Source organism: Leptonychotes weddellii, chromosome 12 (genome assembly GCF_054177405.1).
Source record: "Leptonychotes weddellii isolate Sample4059 chromosome 12, ASM5417740v2, whole genome shotgun sequence".
NCBI classification, from domain to species: Eukaryota; Metazoa; Chordata; class Mammalia; order Carnivora; family Phocidae; genus Leptonychotes; species Leptonychotes weddellii.
Window position 1 is genome coordinate 2425389 of NC_138380.1, and position 22135 is coordinate 2447523.

Genomic DNA, 22135 nt, shown 5'->3' on the forward strand with positions numbered 1-22135 from the left:
CAAACTTATCTATTCATTCTTCATTATAGTATTTTTGATACAAGCCCAAAAATATGAACCTTATTAGTTCTTACTGGTCTCAAGGGTCTCTACTTAATGGCTGACAGTATAAGATAAAAATAAAATAACATGGGGTGCCTGGGTGACTCAGCCAGTTAAGCATCCGACTCTTGATCTCAGCTCAGGTCTTGATCTCAGGGTCACTGAGTTCAAGTCCCAAAACTAGTAATAATAATAACATAACATAACACAGACCATGTCGTTTTCTTAAAGAAGGGAGAACAGATCTGTATGAAAAAGAAACAGACTGCTTAATAGGGCCAAAATAAAGTTTTGCTTAGTTGCCCACATAATCTGTCCTCTACTAAAGGAGATGAGCCAGGCCTGCCTAAATTTAGCTGTCCAATTTATTAAATAAAACCACAGGAAATCTTTAAAAATCTTTAAAAATTAACAATTCAGTGAAAGCCAAATTTCATTAGAGGCTGCTTGAGTTTTAAATTTTTAAGTATTTGTCAAAAATTAGTGAGCAAATAAATAAATTACCAAACAAACAGAAAGGAATGTATGTTGTGGTGGGCCCTTATGGTAATCAGATCCTACTTCTGCATTCTAAAGATTCAACTTCCCATATGGATTCTGAATGTGATGAGTAATATACACAGGAGGCAACTGATCAAGATACCCACTTAGCTGATAAAGCGGAGGTGGAGAGCTAGACTCAATCTCTGAGACAAAAACTGATTTTCAACCACATCCCAAAGAACTGAAGTGAACTGTTTCCTCAGGTAAGGGTGGAGTCACTAGGGAGGATTCTGTTCTGGGTGGTCTGCAGGAAAGTAGAGCAAGCACAACCCCAGAGAGCAAGAGAAAGTGGCAATGAATGCTAGCAAAATCCTTTCTCCCAACCTTACCAGAGGAAGAGGTCATTCCTCTCCTGGGGAGAGAGACAAGTATGAAAGAAAAAGAATGCTTCTCCGGGACTCCCCAGAAGATGGACCAGCTATGGGAACATCTGGAACTGGCGTAGCACAGAGCACCTGTCCGGCACTAGCTGCTGAAGTCAAACAGAGAAACTGAAGGGGGGTCACGTGCTGGCAGGCGACCAGCACCTCAGGCTTCCCCCAATTTCTCAAGGCTCTGGCTGGGTCATGCCAGCATGCTTCATCTTGAGTTTGCAACCTCTCATTTTTAACCTATATTTAAACATTTCCCCCTCACAACCTCCCTTCTTGACCCGACGACCGTGTCCTTGACTGCCCCGTTGGTCTGATGTCACCATACCCAGTGCGTGGCTGTGCAGCCCTCTGGCCCACCAGCCTAGGAGCCTCTCTCCAGACAAAGCTGCGTCTCCGTACATTTCGTGGGACACAAGTGGGGGAAAGACAGTGGGCAGGCAAGAGTACCCATAAGAATAAATTAGCTAGTAAATACGCGACAAAATAGTCAATCTCACTAGAAACCAAATAAGTACAAGGTAAACTAACCAAAAATCATTTTTCATCTATCTCACTGACAAAGATTTTTAAAAGAGAAGTGGTCTCAAACCTGGGGGACTGGGAAGGTGAAAGACTTGGTTCATACACCTGCTGCTCAACTGATAAAATACTGCTGGAAAGCAACTGGACAACAGGAGACAAGAGTCTTAAATGTTTACACCCTTAGGCCAGAAGTTCTCCTTCATGGAAATTTGCTAAGAAAAGAATTTCAAAAGCATAATAACATTTGTACATTAAAATAGCATCATAATGTCTGAAATTCAATTCAAAATACTTCAGGAAGAGGAGTGGGCAGAGATAAGGCAAAACTGCCTTTAACTGAAAGCTGCTGAAGCAGAGTGACAAATGCATGAGGGTGACAGTCACTCTGCTCTCTTCTTTTATATATGCTTAAAATTTTCCGTAAGAAGTTCTTTTAAAAAAAAAAAGTTACAGCACAGGGACCTGGGTGGCTCAGGCAGTAAAGTGTCTGACTCTTGATCTCAGCTTGGGTCCTGATCTCAGGGATATGAGTTCAAGCCCCTCATCATCCACGCTGGGCATGGAGCCTACTTTAAAAAAAAAAAAATTTTTTTTTTTTTTTAATAAAAAAATAAAAATAAGTCATAGCAATGAGCTGGATACAACCTCAGTGAATACAGGAACGGCTAGGTATACTATAATATACACAAACTGAAATATTATGTAGCCATTATAAAATATCTTAAGAAACATTTCATGAGGGGCGCCTAGGTGGCTCACTCCATTAAGCATCTGCCTTCAGCTCAGGTCATGATCCCAGGGTCCTGGGATCAAGCCCCGTGTCGGGCTCCCTGCTCAGCGGGGAGTCTGCTTCTCCCTCTGTTTCTGCCTGCTGCTCCCCCTGCTTGTGCTCGCTCGCTCTCAATCTGACAAATAAAATCTTAAAAATAAAAAAAAAAGAATATTTCATGACAACAGGAAAATGCCAACAATACAATGCTAAATTAAAAAGCAGTGTTTTTTATATATAACATTTAAATTATACTCTAAAACATATGAAAAAAGAATATAAGGATATATGGTAAAATGTCAGTCATGAGGGCTTATATCTGTTTTTTTCATTATTTCTCTTTTGATATATCTGAGCTCTTTGATTCCTACAAGGTATAGCGTTAGGAAAGAAGAGAAGAGGAAAGGAGAGGGGGGGTATATACACTGTTCCCAAGCAGACAAACTTCCCAACTGGCCAAGGTGGGTGAGGGCCCTGCCACCAAGACAGAGGCAGCAGGCTGCCGCGCTCCCGTCCCATGGGAAATGAGGCCAAGTCACACCAATCAACTAGTCCAATAAGAGAAAGTGACACTACACCCCCAGAAGAGTCAGCATTACTATCCAAACCAAACTGTGCTTTTCCATCTTTATTGGTAAGAGACCTGACCAAAGCTTTCACAAGATGGGGACAAATGTCCACCAAAAGGAATTACTAGGACTGGTGGAACATCCTGATAGAGACACGGGGCAAACTATGCTGCCCCAGGCTTGCCCAAGGATAGAAATCCAACTTACATAAAAAATATCTTACTACATTTAAACATTTTAACATCTAACTGGTATTCTTCACTAAAGTATCTTAAATAATTCCAAAGGAAAAAAACGTGTTTACATTAGAGTAGTGAACTCCCAGGTACAGTGAGAGCACCTAAAGGATGTGCAAAGTAATTATCACTGAGTCACCAAGAAACCAGTACCACTTTCTCCCTGTGACCATGACACAGGAAGGACTAGCCCTGCACCCCAATCACATGACACATGCAGGGCACCCTGAAGCCAGAGAGTGAGCCCCTCAAACAAGGAAAGGCTGAGGGGCCATCTCGCAGGTTTTTCACTTTCAATATTTTGCTGTTTCCCCATGTACTTACATGAGATCAAGTGGATCTACAGGGAACTAAATTAATTCTTACTGAGAGTTACAGGTGATGAGAGCCACTTAAAGGAGGAAAGGCTGAGGCAGGCTGAAGCCAGGCCACCTGAGGGCCAGTGATGCAGTAAGAAACAAGACAGAGAAAGGAAAGTGGCTTCAAAAGAATCCTATAACAAATTCATATATTAGCAAAAAAGCTAATAATGCAACAGAGTAAGTTACAAGAAAATGGCAACACTGGTACTTCTCCCACTACAAGATCTTCATTAGCTTTATTATAAATGATATTAAAAGGAAAATATAATCAGGTCTAATAAATCAGACAAATGATGTGACCTTATCACCTGAAAGTATAATGAGCTTATATATAGTAACTGTGGACGGTAAGAAGCCACCACAATCTTAAGACTTTAAAAAACTAAGCATAAAAAAACTACCTTGATATTTAGTAAGAACAGCAAGTGTTTTTAAACTCTTAATAAATAAAATAAAAATTCACTATTTCACTTTAATCTTTGGATTTGTATTTCTATTTTTCATGTATGTTTTATAATGTTATTGGTAGAGTAACATAAACATACACATACATTATATATAGATATACACATATCAGAGTTAATTACTGCAAAGTTTTGTTTAATCAAAAAGGTTTAGAGAAACCTATATTAGGGTTTAGACTAGTATTCTCACTTATCTGAATGTGTGTTACATTTGAGTACAGCTATCTCTGAGCTTATCTCCAGACTTTCAAAAAGGGAATGCAAACTATTAGCCTCCAAATGTTAGTTTTCTTGTGAGTGGCGGTTTTATGTTACTGCTTTCACAAACTCAGCACCTGCTGGAGTGCATCGGACTGAGTGAGAACTAAAATATTTGCATCAAAGGACTGATCACTTGAGGTAGAAGTTACTGGAAAACTTACTAACAGACTAAACAGTCAGCTCTCTGTGCATTTAAAAGATAATTCAATTCACAACATTGCAATCTGCACCCAAACTTCCAGTACCACATCCCATTCATGAGATATATTCCTGTATGTTCAGTACAATGAAGCAGCTGGAGGCTGGTTTCAGGAAGACCTCAATTTCTTACCTTTTTGCCAGACAGCAAATCTTCTCCAAGTAAGTCATCTTCAAGTTCACTGGGGATAAAGAAAAACAGGCATGCCAATGCATTATTCCTACAACACTGGAAAGCCTGCAGATCACTGGGAAATCTCCCCCGGACTTCAGGGTTTGGCTACTTTCCTGTTTAGTTTGCTATGCTTCCCTTTTTCTTTATTAATAATGAGAATGTAGTCAACTATATAGGGAATATGTGGTCTTTTAAGTGTGGGAGGCTCTGTGAGAGGAGGTGGTTCTCACTAGACTTCTGATCTCAGTTTTCCACCTCAATATGAGATCTTTATTTCTTTGGACCTGTTCAGTAATCATTAAAAGAAGAAACTACAATAGTAACATCTATGCTTTCTCCTGCCCTGAAAAACCTATCATGAAATAGGAAAAGATGTCCAACATCATTAACTAGGAAAGTTAAAACTAAAACCACTGAGAGACCATTTGACACTCATCAAAATGCAAAACCTGAAAAGATGAAAAACACAAGGCTGATGAGAGCATCCAAGTAAATCATCGTGACTAAGAGAATTATCTTTGTAAAAAAAGATGGAAGTCCTAGCGGTCTGAAATTTTTTTTGTCAGCATGCTTATGTTCTGAAGTGATCAGGAGCAGATTATGTCACAATTAAATTCAAAACCTTTACCAGATCAAAAAGCTAAAGAAATTTCCCGCTGTGTGTGTGTGTGTGTGTGTGTGTATATATACATATATATATATATTTTTTTTTTTTTTTTGGTTGATGAAGATGGCTACCACTGAATTATATTCTTAGCTCTGGGGAACCCAATGTCTTAAGAACAAATGTCTTTTAAGGACAACATCTAGAAGGAGAAAATGATCAGATTGTGCTTCCAGGTGCAAATGCACCAATATTCTTATTAGGGCTGTTACTCTATTTATAAGCACTCTGGTTACAAATTTCTGTAGGTTTTGGGCACAACTTTATCCAAAAACCATGTTTACTTGTAGTGTGCTACTTTGCAGAATACCAGAATATACAGGAATGCCTACTGGAGTTATAAAAGAAATGACTGTTTCTATACACCACCTTTTAGAACTAGAAATAATTCAACAAATCTTTTCATTCATGCACTGAACACCTTTTTGTTATCTTGTTACCCTATATAAATCCTATACCCTCATTTTATAGATAAAGAAAACAAGGATAAGAGATTAAATAATTGGCCCAAAGTCACACAGCATGGACAGACCCAGGACAAGAGGTTACCCATGGGGTAAATCTTTCACAGACTTGTATGAGTAAGACAGCTAGCTATCAGAGAATAACATGTAACTTCTTCCAACATTTCCACAAATCACCTAATCAGCTGTCAAGATACAATGTCTGCATCTTCCGTGTTAAAATCATCCTCTATGGGTGAGGAAAAAAGGATCTAGTCACCATACTGACAGGAACTCCATTTGAGAATTGATTCTAGATGACCAAAACAGACACTCGCCCCTTTGAAGACAAGCACCCACGCTAGGCCATCATCACTCTAACTGAAAATGAAAGGTAACACCACCTGCTCAGGGGATACTGAGAACTCTTAAAACCAGAATACAGAAAGGCGTTGGTAAATATACAAGCAAAAATCTAGAAACTATCTGTACTATTTGCTAACAAAGGATGTATACAAAAGAAATCAGTCTTTGATGACTACCTATTTTTCCTAAACAAAAGCATTTTTTAAAAGAAGATAAGGAAAGTTAACAGTTATAAATGAGTGGAGTGTACCGCGATGGAGAATAGTTGCTTCCATGACTAACAAAGACAACAGCATGAAATAAGCAAGCAGGATGGGGAGACAGAGGGATTAGGTCCATACAACCACAACAGACATAAATTATAGCTCAAGAAATCGTGAGCATCCGTTCAGTGTATTATGTGCCAGGAACCATTCTAAGTGTTTCACACGTATTAGCTTTTTTGTCGACATGACAACCCCATTATGTAGATATTTACATCATCCCCCTTTTTTTAAAACGTGAAAACCAAGACACGGAGATGTTAAATAATTGGCTCAAGGTCACCCAGCTAAGAAGTGGCAAAGTCAACAGGCGAACCCCGAGATGCTCTAGCTCCGGGGTCCAAAGCCTAACTACTATGCACAAACCCCACACAGAAAGTAAATGTACTTCCCTACTGTCATCACCAAGCTGGATCCTTACAAAAGGTGTACACAGAAGGGAAGAAATTTATGAAATATAAAACACACCAAGTGCCACTGAAAACAAGACGACAATGAGCTCCTGGGAGCGACCAGCCAATCAGGTCCTCTCAAAGAGCTGAGGCACAGCACCCCCGCCCGTAAAGGCAGCTGGGCCCGTGGGCCTGGAAAGGAGAGCGGCACAGGGCGACTGAGGCGCTTCCTGGGTGCAAATGCACGGCTCCCTCAGGCTCTTACCGTCACCACCACTACAAAGTGGCAAGAACCACCTCTCTGGCCGCTGTTCTCATCCAAGACGAGAGACAATCAGCTCTTTTAGAGCAAGTGTACTTTTACTAGTAAACAGGTGTACACTGAAGGACACCTCCAGGAAACAAGTATTCTGTAGTCAGCCACATGGCTGCAGCCTTTCGAAACCACAAGGGTAAGTGACAACACACCCTGCACTCAGTCCATTTCCTCGGTGTGCCTCCCCTCCCCTCTCCAGGACACCCTCCTCCGATCTCTGCCAACTCTGTTTCCGGGAAGCTTTCTCTGGGAAGACTCGCGCAGGCTCTCCTGGCCTTTGCTTCTGGATGGCCTTGGCCCATGGGATGACCCAACGGGTCACTGCAGAGCAGGAAGAGAGAGACTGCCCCTCCCTGCTACCTGCACAGTCCAGTCCCACCCACTGCTACCACCGCAACCCCCACTGGGCTCTAGGATGCACTTCTTCCCCCTAGGGTCTGCCGCTATGCCCTGGACACCGCACCAACTCTTACTGCTTCTTTATTAACCCTCTCCTGTAAATAGCTCCATCATCCAATGACTTCCGTTTAGAGCCGTGAGTATGCCGTCTTTCTCCTGCATGGATACAGATACAAGCACATCCTTCAGAAAAAACACTCCAGGGGTTAGTTCAACAATGGCACCAGGTTCTTCCAAATGCAAGAGCTGGTCATAACAATTTCTGACTCCCTCTTCTCCTTAGCTTTCAAATTTCTCCCTCTATTATCCAGTACATGGAAGAGACTGTCTTATGCTTTTAAAATATCAAAGAAACACACATGATACAGAACCTCCATATGCAACATGCACTGAAGACGAATGAAGAAAGGAGGCACTTGTTGGTAAATAATGCTGGGACAGCTGCCATTCACGCCGGGGAGACGAGAAAAACCGGAGCCCTGCCTCACATCATCACCAAACCCAATTTCCATGAGAGCAGAAAGCCAACTAACTTCTTGACAACTGCAAGTCCCACTGAAAGGATACTGGAATGGTTCAAATATTAATAAAAATAACAACTGCAATGAAAATACACATGCAGTATTTAAATCTATGAGTTGGAAAGGATTCAAAAACAAAACTCACCTTTGGAGGATGCTAAGAACTGACCCATTATTTTGAAAACTGGTAAATAAAAGTAAAGAATCAAGCACTTATTTAGTACCTCAGAGGAGCCAAGCAGTTTGCAGAAGTTAACTTGGATCATCCATCCTCCTGCCCGTTTTCAAACCTAAACCTAATTAACATCTAGACCTACTAATTTACAGAAAATGCAAGAGATGAAAGAGCATACTAACACTCCAGGTGTGACAATCAGCAAAAGAAGAAACTCCACAAGACAAACCACCTTGTGTCTTCAAAAAGTTGCAGAGAACTTAAAAAAAAAAAAAAAAAAAAAAGATGCATGAAAACCTACAGATGAAACAACAGTTGGAAAATCTACCTATCAGTTGCAATCTAGGGATCTAATGTGGACTCCACAAACTATAAAACAGCATACAAGACCCATATCCACACTGTGTCGTGTGTGTGATACACTGATATTTACATGAGACAATCAGTAATAAGACATTAACATTCAGGGAGTTTTTCAAAATATAACTCTATTGTGGTTGTCTTTGTAAATCCTTTATTTTTTAGAGAGATACAATCTGAAATATTTTCAGATGAACTTATGTATGTCTGTAATATGAGGAGGGTTGCAAATTACAGATAAAAACAAGACTGACTTTATACCAGTAACTGTTGAAGCTGATGGTACACTGGGTACACTGTACTATTCTATTTTCACATTTTCTTCAAATCCTCAATAAGTTAAAAATCAATCAATTTAATCAATTTCAGGCAAATTATATATCTTAACTATAAAAAAATAAATAAAAACACTTCACAGTTTTCAGAGGAACATGCAAAACATACCAGAACACAAGGCAGGGAAGAATTTCCTAAGGACAAAAAGTGGAAAGCACCTTGACCACACACCTCCGTAAGTGATGCCCTCGGGAAGGCCACAGCATTGCCAACGAGTATTCCTGACCAAATACACAACCTAAATCTAGTTCTGAAGAGACACCTGCAAATCCATGCTAAGGGTGAGTCTACAAAATAAAGAGCCTGTCCTCTTCAAAACTGTCAAAGTCGTAAGAAACAAGGATACATAATTCTTCCAGATGAATATAAGGGGGGACAAAATGCACTGTATGATCCTAAACTGAAACTTGAACCAGAAAAAAAGAAACTCATTTTTGGCTATAAAGCACACTCGGGAGAACTGTCAAAACTTGAATAACCGCTGTAGATTAAAAAACACAATTCTGTGTTAGTTAACTTCATGATTTTGAAATGATCCAGTGGCTATGTAAGTGAATGCCCCTGCCCTTGAGAAGCTCACCAGGAAAACTACATGCTGAGGCACATGGGAAGCACACAGCCTGGTACCCTCAGACCACTGTGAAGAGGAGCGGGGGAAGGGGGGCCTCGGTGAGCACCGTGCAGAGGGCACAGAGGACAATGGACATGGCAGGAAGCAACTGCAAGTCTGGGGGCCCAGGAGAGTGTCTGTGACACTCCTGCAACTTTCCTCCAAGCCTGAAAATGATTCCAAAGTACACTGTGTTCATATTTTAATAAAAAAGGAAACAAAAGCCATACAGGAAAAGATTATACATTTGATTACATTATTTATAAAAATCGACCTGAAGGCTGCTGTTTAAAGGAACGCATGTCACAGACTGGGAGGAGATATCTCCAAGCACAAAAAATAAATTGCAGAAAGTATAAAGAATCCCTAAAATCAATAAGGAAAAGGCAAACAACCGTTAAGAAAAATACAGAGATATGAACAGACAACTGACAGAAGAGAAAATCCATATGGTGAGTGAACTACTAAAATACACATTTTTATTCCGCTCCACATCATAATCTTTGAAACAGAACTACGTACCAATACCTCTGGGGAGGCCATTTCTCTTACAGGAGATTTTGTTGTAGGCTCTAAGCAATTTTTCATAGACTGCCTAAGAACTGCTAAAGAGTAATCATCTTTATGTAGGCTCTAAGTTTGTAATGTATATAGTTTTTAATGTAGATTATTCTGTAAAACTCCTGGGGCATCAGTTTTCAAATGGCAATCAGGTAATTCTTTTTACTGAAGATCACTGTTGTTCTTTATTCAGACCTATTTACCTTTATTATTAAATTTTCTGACTGCAACTACAAGGTAATTTTTTACCTTTTCAACACAGTATTTAAGATCTTAAGAAATACGTAGAGGTGCCTTGGTGGCGCAGTCGGTTAAGCATCCGACTCTTGGTTTCTATGCTAAGGTTGTGATCTCAGGGTTATGAGACTGAACCCTGTGTAGGGCCTGTGCTGAGCCTGGAGCCTGCTGAAGATTCTCTCTCCCTCTTCCTCTGCCCCTCCCCCAAGCTCTCTAAAACAAATAAATGTTAAAAAATATATATATATGTAAAGAAAAATCCTCATTTGAGAACCCCACCACCCAGACTATGCCCTCATGAACTTCTCCCAGTACACATCCCTCTAACTTCTACTAGAGCTGCTCACCAGAAGTAATCACTATACAGAACTGACATTTATCACTACTATGAACATTTTTAACACCTTTAGTGCATGTGTGTGTATCCCTAAAGATATTTTCACCTTCACTAGTAATCAGAGAAATAAAGATTTAAATTACAGTGAGATACTATTACACACATATTAAACTGGCAAAAATTTTAAAGTCTAGCCAAATATTGGGTAGACTAAACAAAAGAACTCTGGCAATGACAGCTCTGGGGATCCACCATATCAATAGCACCATTGTGAAAAACACAGACAGAACGGACAATCAGGGCCCTATAGACAATACAGGCCTGGAACTGGAGCCCACCAGAAAGCCTTCTACCTGGAAGGCCTGCCCTTGCCCTCACTTCAGCCCAGCAGGGACAGGCCCACTTGGGAAAGAGCATCAGGTAGCCAACATACTGCTCTCAGTAAAGATCTCTGCAGAGCCGGGATGCCTTGCTGGCTCAGTCAGTAGAGCATGCAACACTTGATCCTGGGGTTTTGAGTCTGAGCCCCACACTGGGTGTGGAGATTACTTAAAAATAAAATCTTAAAAAAAAAAATCTCTGCAGAGCCAAGTGGCAGAATCAGAGAAATCAGCACAGACTACAAGTAACCAGGTGTTCTATACCTGTCCCAGTCCTCGTCTGCAGCTCTTCTTCTCCAAGATCGCTCTGCACCAGGCTTATCAAACTGGTCAAAGTCATCATCTGTGAAGGAGAGGCCATGAAAGTCAGTCTTACTAAATTAAAACAGACACAGATATTCAAATACTGACGGCCCCTGACTTACAATGGTTTAACCTATGATTTTCAACTTTACAATGCTGCAAAAGCAATATGCATTCAGTAAAAACCATACTTCATATTTGAATGTGGGTCTTTTCCCAAGCTAGCGACATGCAATACGATTCTTTCTCGTGATGCCAGGCAATGAGCAACAGCCACAGCTCCCTGTAGCCAAGGGATCATGAGGGTAAACAACCAATACACTGACAACCATCTGTACCCACACAACCATTGTTTGTCACTTTCAGTACAGTATTCAATATGTTACATAACATAGTCAACACTTCATCATAAAATAGGCTTTGTGTTACAGGATTCTGCCTTAAAGTAGGCCAGGCTAAGCTATAATATAATGTTCAGCAGGTTAGGTCTATGCATTTTCAGTTACAGTATTTTCAATTTACAGCAGGCTTACCGGGACATAACCCCGTAAGCTAAGGAAGAGCTGTACTGAAACAACCTGTTTCTTCTAAGGATTCCTGACGTAACATTTTAAAACGTAAAGGTTCTGGCTCTCTGCTCCTCCCCTCTTCTTGCGCAGTACCAGCTTCACCCGAGACATAGTGCTGAAGGTCTACATGTTCCAGTATGATCCCACCAGGGCAAATTCAATGGCCCTATCAAGGCTGAGAACAGGAAACTTATCAATGGAAAGCCCATCTCCACCTTCCAGGAGCGGGATCCCACCACCAAATGGTGCTGAGCAGGTTGTGAAGTCCGCTGGGGACATGGAGAAGGCTGGCGCTCACTTGAAGGGTGGAGCCGAGAGGGTCATCATCTCTACCGCTTTTGCTGAAGCCCCCATGTTTGTGACAGGTGGGCATGAATCATGAGAAGTATGACAACTCCCTCAAGATGGTCGGCAATGCCTCCTGCACCACCAACTGCTTGGCCACTCTGGCCAAGGTTATCCATGACCATGGATGGCCCCTCTGGGAACGTGTGGTCTTTTAAGTGTGGGAGGCTCTGCTAGAGGATTTTTACAGGATCCTGGAGGTCAGGCTAACGTCAAGCTAAGGCTGCCTTTTGCCTCTAGCAAAGTATTAATGCTGAGGCAGCCCAGCTCCTTGAAGAAGGTCACCCTGCCTGTCCCAAGAACTTGCCAGTGTGCTGCAAAGGAGATTTAATTTTTTCTATATTTCTTTTGCCTTTGTTCTCACATCAAGAGATTATGTTCATGAGTCAAGACTCATTATTACTGAAATGTCAATCTCTCCCCAAACTGATCTATAGATTCAACATAATCCCAATCAAAATCCTAGCAACTTTTCTGTAGAAATTAAAAAAGTGATCCTAAAATTCATATTGAAATACAAAGGACCTAAAATAACCAAAACAATTCTGAAAAAAGAGCATGTTGGAAAACTAACATTGTCTGATTTTAAGAATTATTAGAAAGCTATAATAATGAAAACTGTGGTGTTGGTATAAAAATAGACAAATAGACCAATGGAACAGAACAGCCTATCGAGAACATACGTGGACAACTGATATTTTACAAAGACTCAAAGAAAAGTCTTTTCAAATGGTACTAGAAGAATTGGATCACCATATGGAAAAAAAAAAAGGGGGGTGGGGTGGAGAAAGAGAGAAGGGAAAAAAGTGAACCTGGATCCATTCCTTATTAAAACACAGAAAAAACTCTTTGTGGTCCCTGGGTTAGGCAAGGACATACTGGTGACAGCAAAAGCCCAATCAATAAAAGAACAAAACGAGAATCTGGACTGCAACAAAATTTTAAAACTTCTATCCTCCAGAAGTCATCATTAAGAAAGTGAAGACAAGCCAAACTAATAGTAAGTCTGTGCAAAGTACATATCTATTAATAAAGGACCTGCATACAGAAAATATTAAAAACTCTCAAACTGAACAATAAAAACTCAACTTGTTCTAAAGAGAAAAAAATTTTTTTTTAAAAGACTTTATTTATTTTAGAGAGAGAGAGCCGCAAGCAAGGGGAGGAGCAGAGGAGGAGGGAGAAAGAAGGGGAAAGAATCTTAAGGTGACTCCGAGAGGAGCCTGGACACAGGGACCCATCAGCCCTGAGATCATGACCTGAGCCGAAACCAAGATTCAGATGTGTAACTGAGTGAGTTGCCCAGGCGTCCTTAAGGGGAAAAATATTTAAATAGAGACTTCACCAAAAAAACATGTATGTATGACAAAGAGCATATGAAAAGATTCTCAACATTACACTGTCATTAGGGAAATGTAAATTAAAGCCACAACAATACAGCAGGACATATCTATGAGAATGAGTAAAATTCAAGACCTACTATACCAAGTGTTGTCAAGAATGTGGAGCAACTGAACTCATATTCTGCTGACAGGAATGTGAAGTGATACAACCACTTAATAAAATAGTTTGGCAGTTTTTTTTTTTTTAAAGATTTTATTTATTTGAGAGAGAGAGCACAAACAGGGGCGAGTGGAAGAGGGAGACACAGGCTCTCCGCTAAGCAGGGAGCCCAATGCAGGACTTAATCCCAGGACCCTGGGATCATGACCTGAGCCGAAGGCAGACACTTAACCGACTGAGCCACCCAGGTGCCCCAGTCTGGCAGTTTCTTAAGTTAAATATACCCCTACCACATGATCCAGCCATTCCACTCCTTTGTAACTACCCAAGAGAAAAAAAATATATAAATCCATGCAAAGGCTTGTACACAAATGTTCATAGGCACAATATTGGTAAAAGCCCAAAAGTGGAAACAACCCAAATGTCCATCAACAGGTAAACAGATCAACAAATTGTGGACTATCTGTAAGTACAAGTCTACTCAGCAATAAAGGAGAATTAAACACTGATACACTCAACAACATGGATGACCTTCAGAATAATTATGCTGAGAGAAGCCAGACAAAAAAAAGAACACATACTCTCAGATTCCTTTTTATAAAATGGTACTGTTACAACAGTAACAGAATCAGCATTTGCTCAGGGACAGCAGGGCAGGAAGCAGGAATTAAAAAGGACACGAAGACACTTCTGACGATGACACATTCATTACCCTGACTGTGGCTGTGGTTTCATGGATGTATACATATATCCAAACTTATCAAATTGTATGTTTCAAAGATACGCAATCTCCTGTATGTCAATTACACTTCAATGGAATCAGTTTTTTAAAAAAGATAATTAAGAAATTCTGGTCAGGGATGAAAAACTCAAATGTCTACAGGAAGTACACAGGGGAATATAAATGAGCAAAGCAGACTAGGTGGGAATTACATCAAATTAGCAGGATTTTACCTTGTTTACAGACAAGAGCATTACCACCTATTACAGGGAACGCACACCCAGTGAAGGCAGATTCCAACTTTTCAAGAGAAGACAAATATATGGATTGTTCCTTAGTTTTTAAATGTAAGCAACTAATTCAGGTTTCTGGGGGCACCTGCGTGGCTCAGTGGGTTAACCATCTGCCTTCGGCTCAGGTCATGATCCCAGGGTCCTGAGATTAAGCCCCAAGTCGGGCTCCCTGCTCAGCAGAGAGCCCTGCTTCTCCCTCTCCCTCTACCCCTCCCCGTCACTCGTGCTCTCTCTTGCTCTCGCAATCTCTATCTCAAATAAATAAAAATCTTTAAAAATAAATAAACAAAACAATTCAAGTTTCTGTGTTAATTTTCCTTCCTCCCCCGGATTACATACTTCATGAAAACAGAGAGTATTCCCCAGCTATGACAACGTGAACAAAGTCCCAACATTTTATAAGCAAAAAGGTTTGTTCATGGCCTTTTTCACATCAGTTCACAGTGAAGGTATTAATGGTCACAATCACCCCTGGCAGATAATGCTAATTACAACACCCAATTCTGCGGAGTACAGAAAACCTTTATGCCAAGGTAACAATCACCTAGAAACCTTAAAAATTATACAATCCCTGGCCCCACCCTGAATCTGATTCAGTGGGCTCTATTTTTTGTTTTTTAAAGCTTCTCAGTAATTGTAATGACAGCTAGAGCTGAGAATCCCTGCCCCCAGTCGACCACAATCCATCAGAGAAGATACTCCAGAAGAAAATTTAACTGTCATCTTGCTATATATATATATATATACACACACACATACATATATATATATATAACTGCTTCCTGCAGTTAAATCCACAAAAGTCAAAATTAGAAGCCTGGATTATGCAAAAATAGTTAAATAGATACTTCTCCAAAGGAGAGACCCCCATAAAACGTCCAAGAAAATTAAGGATTAGTGCAAGTTAAGCAGAAACTATGAACAGAACTAAGATCACGAAACCCGATTCCTTCAACAATTATTTGAGCACCTAATGTATGCCCGGCATTGTTCTAAACACCTGACATACAGGGGTGTACAGGATAAAAATTTCCACCATGTGCAGGTTACAGTCTAACAGGTACAGACAAACAAAATCCCACAAACAAATATATATGGAAAACAAGGAAGAGGGGAGTGGGAGGTGCTAACCAGGCTGATTACAATTTTAAAGAGAATGATCAGTGTAAAATGCATTTAAAATGGACATGGGAAGCACTGCCAATATAATTGATGATACAGTAACAGCACTGTATGGTGACAGATGGGAGCTAAACTTGTGAGCACAGCAAAAGGTACAGAGCTGTCAAATCACTATGTTGTAACCTTGAAACATGTAACATTTTATTGATTATACTAAAATTTTTTAAATTTAAAAACAAAATGTACATGGGTTGTATCTTTCAATATTTACTGTATTAGAAATTAAAACCAAGGCATTTTTAAAATATTTTATTCACAAATTGGTGTAAAAGAAATAAACCCATTACACATTAACGTAACATATTCTTAATGAAAACTGTATTTATTTATTTATTTTAAAGATTTTATTTATTTGACACAGAGAGAGACAGCAAGAGAGGGAACACAAGCAGGGGGAGTGGGAGAGGGAGAAGCAGGCTTCCCGCAGAGCAGGGAGCCCGATGCAGGGCTCGATCCCAGGACCCTGGGATCATGACCTGAGCTGAAGGCAGACGCTTAACGACTGAGCCACCCAGGCGCCCCGTTAATGAAAACTGTATTTAAAAAAAGAAAGATTTTTGTTTTGCAAAACTCTTTAATGTCTCTCTGTAGAAGACAGCTTGATTTTTACATCTGCTTCTGCATTCGATCTCTTGCAATATATTGTTCTGACTGAAGTGCATGAAAGAAATCCAACTCCAAATGTATGTGAAGTTGTAAGAGGGCATTAAGTGTTTTCAGGTAATTTCAGATATTCTTGATACTATACCAATACTCGATAAGTGGCGGTTTCTCAAAGGCTATTTGCAGTGAAGAATCTGAAGCCTTATCAATGAACATTTCATACTCTCACCTGTTAAAATGCAATGGTATGTCTTGCATTGTTAATACATCTTTTAACATAGGTGATTATGTAACATCTTGAAAATACACATTCACTGAATTTTGCTGCTCTTTCAAGTGTGGACACCTTTCATTATTCAGTATCAAAAATTACATTTGTTAATAGCACCACCAATCTCATCAGAAAAGTATTCAAATATTGGGACGTCTTCAAGTTCACCATAGCAAATACAACTTTTCCAAAATTCTAATTCTAATTTGGAAGCTTGGATTTTCTCATTGGCAATCAATACTGTCAGTTGATCCCTTGAACAGAGGCTCACTTCATTTGCAAGAAAACATCTGCCAAATACTAAAGTCTGAATGATTCTAGTTTGGTCAGTTGTCTTTTCAAGTAAAACTGGTGTTCTATGAAAAAAACAACACACAGCAAATTCAGCTCTCCACTCAATCAGAAAAGTACTTTTCCTAGAGGCCACAGGTGGTAGTAACAGAAACACCTTATGCATACTTCCCATTTTGTCATAAACCTTTTCTTTTTTTAAGAGGGAGGGAGATGGGGAGGGGCAGAGGAGAGAGAAAGAGAGAATCTTAAGCAGGCTCCACGCCCAGCACAGAGCCCAAGAAGCAGTGCTTAATCTCCCAACCCTGAGATCATGACCTGAGCTGAAATCAAGAGTTGGACACTTAACCAAATGAGCCACCCAGGCCACCCAGGTGCCCCAACCTATATTATTTTTTTAAAATGTACTTCAGGGTCAAGATTTAATAAAATTAATAACTTTTACTGCTTCATCAAGGATCTTCCTAAAAAAACTGTTGTGTTTTTTTCTCTGCGTGGCCTGACTTCTAACAATTTATGGCCACTGCCGGGACTCATGCTAAGGCAACAAAATGACTCACCATTACTTTTGCAACAATGGTGCAAATGTAACCACAGTAAAAAAGACACATCAGGTCTTAGTACTCTTATGAAAATAGTCTTGGGGACTCTTTAAGACTTTGAAAGCTGTTGTCGTCCAATCAGTGAACATAGTATGGACAAGGATGCTTACCAGGAATGTTTTATCAAGAGGGGAAAAGTGGAAATCAAGTAAATACCCAACAAAAGACGACAAAGCAGAGAGGTAAAATTAAAATACAGTCTTGCAATTATATACTAGGCAGCAGTAAGAACCATCAGTAGTATTGCTGTATTTCTGACACGGAAAAACGTCCTCAATAATATATCATATATCAATATATCATCATATATCATTTCCTATATCATAGGAAAACATCCCACAATATCATGCAGTATAATGGACCACTTTGTATGTAAAATGTATACATGTATGTGTGTCTGGAAGCATGTAAGTAAAACCACTAATGGCAGTTATCTTTCTGTATGGAATTAATTACAGACTGTCTTCTGTTATTTGTCCTTACATTTTTACAGAACCTATTTTCTTTCTTAGAATAACAACTGTCCTTACTAAAATAATATGCAACTACAAAAACTTCTTGCAATACCTAGAAGGTATAAAGATGGTATTGAAATCACCCCAAATTTCTCTGATCAGAAATAACAGGGCACCTGGGTGGGTCAGTTGGTTAAGCATCCGACTCCTAATTTCTGCTCAGGTCATGATCTCGGGGTCAGATCAAACCCCACATTGGGCTCTGCGGTGGGGCATGGAGACTACTTAAGAGTCTCTCTCTCTCCCTCTCCCCCATCCTCGGCTAGAGCCGGCTCTCAACAAAAAAAAAGAAAAAGAATAACAGTCATAACATCAAACAAACATCATTCTAAATGTTTATGCACACATTTGAATATATAATGTGCGAACTTTAAACAGGACGGCACAATGTTCTTAATGAAGTATGAAATTTCATACCATTTAAATTTATCAGCATAAAAAGCCACTGAATGAGTGCCTGGGTGGCTCAGTCAGTTAAGCATACGACTCCTGATCTCAGCGCAGGCCTTGATCTCAGGGTCAGGAGTTCAAGCCCTGCACGGAGCTCCATGCTGGGCATGCAGCCCACTTAAATATATCTAAAAAAAAAAAAAAAAAAAAAAAAGCCACTGAAGTAAAATCAATGGAATGACTGAAATTCAAGTAAAACTTTATTCAACCCAAGAGGTATTTTGAGGTTAATTTCCAGGCAGAAAAAAAAAAACATACAGCATAACAGGGGCTGGGGAAAGTAAAGTTTGGTTTTACAGTAAGAGTTAGGAAGGCTGAGCAATGACTAGATTTTTGAAAAGCAGATGGGCATAGAGGGAAGACAGCAGAGAGGGTGAAAAGTGCTGTATAAGCCCAGAAGACTGAATAGTTCGGTAGGTTTGAAACAGCCATTCACTGACAGAAGCAACAGGAAAAATAAATGCTGAAAAGGTAGATTTGGGACATTACTGAAGAATCAGTGTGAGAAATCTACACTTCATATGCAACATAATTGCAGTTTACAAAAATTATCTAGCAGCAAAAAGCAGCAATAACTGAACTGATAACAGATAAAACAATGGTCTGAACAACAAAGAACTACAAACCAAGTAATAAGGAAAAAAAAAAAATCCTGGCTAGCATCACAGTAAATAGGTGGGAAAATAAGACAATGGATCAGAATCTATTTTTTTAAGATTTATTTATTTATTTTAGAGAAGCAGAGAGAGAAGCATGAGCAGGGGGAGGGGCAGAGGGAGAGAGAGAAACTTCAGCGGACTCCCCACTGAGCACAGAACCCAACTCAGGGCTCATTCCCACAACCCTGAGACCATGACCTGAGCCGAAATCAAGTGCCCCGTTAACTGTCCATTTAGAAACTCCAAGTCATGTCAACTAAATGACAAGGATGAAAGAGAAGTCAAAGAAAACATCAGTATTTTGAATCTGGAATATTAACGGGATGTGAATTGATTGATAAATGTGCTGGTTTATTTTGGGGTTGGGGATGGGTAGAAGGTAATGAGTTTGGTTTTTAAAATGATGCATGGGTCTTATTACACACCAGTCATCTTTTGTTAATACTAAAAGCAAGTCTGACTTGCTGACTGTGCAGGACTAAATAGTCTCTGATTTTCAGACACTAGGCAGATGTTGAACAATTACATTCCATTCTGACCCTCATAATCCGGAGTTAGCAGAGAGGTTAAGGGCTCAGTCTCACGAGACTGCCCCACTTCAGATAGTCAGCTTCAAACTGGGTGCCCCGGCTACCCACACTTCTACTGGCCAACTACAAATTCAGGGGTTCCCACAATCACCCTTCCCCCAGGTTAAATAATTCAATTGAACAACTTACAGAACCCCTCACAGAACCCAGGAAAACATGATACTATGACAGTTTACTATAAAGGATAAAAATGAAGAGCCAGATATAAGTAGGACGAAGCTGGGAAGGGTCCAAGTGCAAAAGCCTCTGTCCTCATGGTAACGGTATGCCACCCTCCCAACACAGGGATGTAGGAAGCTATCCCAAATCCCTTCACTGAGGGATTTTTATGGAGGTCTCATTAGATAAGCATGACTGCTAAACCACTGACCAAAGATGACAGAACTCAATCTCCAGCCCATCGCCTACCTCCCAGGAAATAAGGTTGAGGCCGAAAATTCTAACCCTTTAAACATGTGGTTGGTTTTTCAGGCAACTGCTCCCCATCCTGAAGCTATCTAGGTTACCCCCCCAAACAGTGAGTCATTCATTAGCATACAAAAGACAATAAACTCAAAGGATTTTAGGAGCTCTGTGCCAGGAACCTGTTCACCAGAACCTCACAATGTGACCTTATTCAGAAATAGGATCATTACAGATATAATTGTTAAGATGAGGTCATACTGGATTAGGATGGGCTCTAAATCCAATGACTGCTGTGGCAATTCCACTTCTGAGTATACCTACAAAAGAACTGAAAACACAGGTTTGAAGAGGTATTTATACACCCATCTTCATGGCAGCATTATTCACAATAACCAAAAGGTGGAAGCAACCCAATTGTCCACCAATGCACAAATGGATAAATAAAATGTGGTCTAGCCATACTACTGGATATTACTTAGCCTTGGAAATGGTGACATTTCCATGTCACCAATGGCTACAACATGCATGAACTTTGACAACATTATGTTACGTGAAATAAGCCATTGACAAAAAGACAAATGTCGAATGACTGCTCTTACACAAGGTCCCAAGAGTAGTAGAAATCATAAAGACAGAAAGCAGACTGGTGGGTGCCAAGGGATGGGGGAAGGGGAATGGGAAGTTTTATGGGGACAGAAGGAGTAAGAAGGTGGAATACAGATGAAATACGACTGACCGTGATTTCATATTGCTATAACTAGATGATGGACATACGGAACTATGCAATTATTGTTAAGTTGAAATTTTTCCCACAATAGGTCTTTTTTTAAATAAGAGATATTTTAAAGTGAACTATGAATAATTTTCTACTTCTGACGAAGACTCAAAACATCTGACTGTATACTGTTGATGAGAGTGTGGGGACACAGGCATTCTTTTGACTAGTGGTGGCCGTGCAAAATGGCACAAATCCTACACAGAACTGTGTCTGACAATATCTGGCAAAAATCTACATGCCTTTCTCTCTTTTTCCTCACTCTGACTAGTCTAAACCAAAAACACACTGGCAAAGATACACAGTGACCTACACACAGACTAACCTTCATGGCATAAAATAAATATTATGTACCGGTTACGAATACGTATACGTACATGTATTTCTTAATTTAACATCTTGACAAATATACATTGGAAACACACCAAATTCCTGATAGTGTGAGACTCCGGAGAAGAGGATCACGCAAAGCATAATGGGGACCTTATCTGTAATACTGTCCTTCATTTAAAAAACAAACCTGATGCAAATGTGACCAAAGGTTAAATGCTAATTCCAGCTGTGAGGTTAATAGGTTTGTCATGCTACTCTTTACAGTTTATTTTATTGAATGATTTCTCCCGCCACACAGGTCAACAGGAAGTGAGAGGGACCCAGACAAGTACTGCTTTATACAGGTTAGATATCCTCTCAAGCTCTGGCCACAAGGTACGAACGTGGAACAGATGCTTGAAGGGAACCATTTATGATAGAGAAAAAGGGTTTTTTAGCTGTTGTGTTTTTTTTAATGTAGGAAACAAGCTCATCATGTGTAGGCGTCTGTATGGAAGGGAAAAGTGATCAAACATGAGGGTGAAGCAAAGGAGGGAAAATGACTCGCAGTGAGGTCCCAAAGGGAAAACTGCTGGGAATCCCAGCGCAGGTGTAAATTCATGCAAGCTTGGGGGAAAAAAGTTTGGGCTGAAAAGGCTTTTTCTGAAGAAAGCAATCTCATCTACTGACACCAAAGAAATAAAAAAAAATTTTTTTAAGTAACGCAGTGAGATACAGCTACAGCAACATGGGAGCAGAAGACAACTAGTAATTCCCAAAAGGAAGTAAGAATGACTCTCAACATGGGTGAACCTGTTTTTGGACAAAGACCACACCTAATGAGGCAGAAAGCAAGAGCATATTTTCTTCC

The 22135-nt window shown here is 40.0% G+C and overlaps 1 protein-coding gene across 11 annotated transcripts in view; it reads right to left on the minus strand.

Moving 5' to 3' along the window:
• Positions 1-22135, minus strand: part of RBM33 (RNA binding motif protein 33) — a 125361-nt gene that overhangs the window by 94474 nt on the left and 8752 nt on the right. For all 11 annotated transcript variants that reach the window (XM_081799776.1, XM_081799775.1, XM_081799771.1 and 8 more), the window contains exons 2-3: positions 11140-11218; positions 4474-4522 (exon numbers count right to left, since the gene is read on the minus strand). In XM_081799776.1, coding sequence (XP_081655902.1) covers positions 4474-4522; positions 11140-11218 — 128 coding nt within the window. The remainder of the gene's footprint in view (positions 1-4473; positions 4523-11139; positions 11219-22135) is intronic.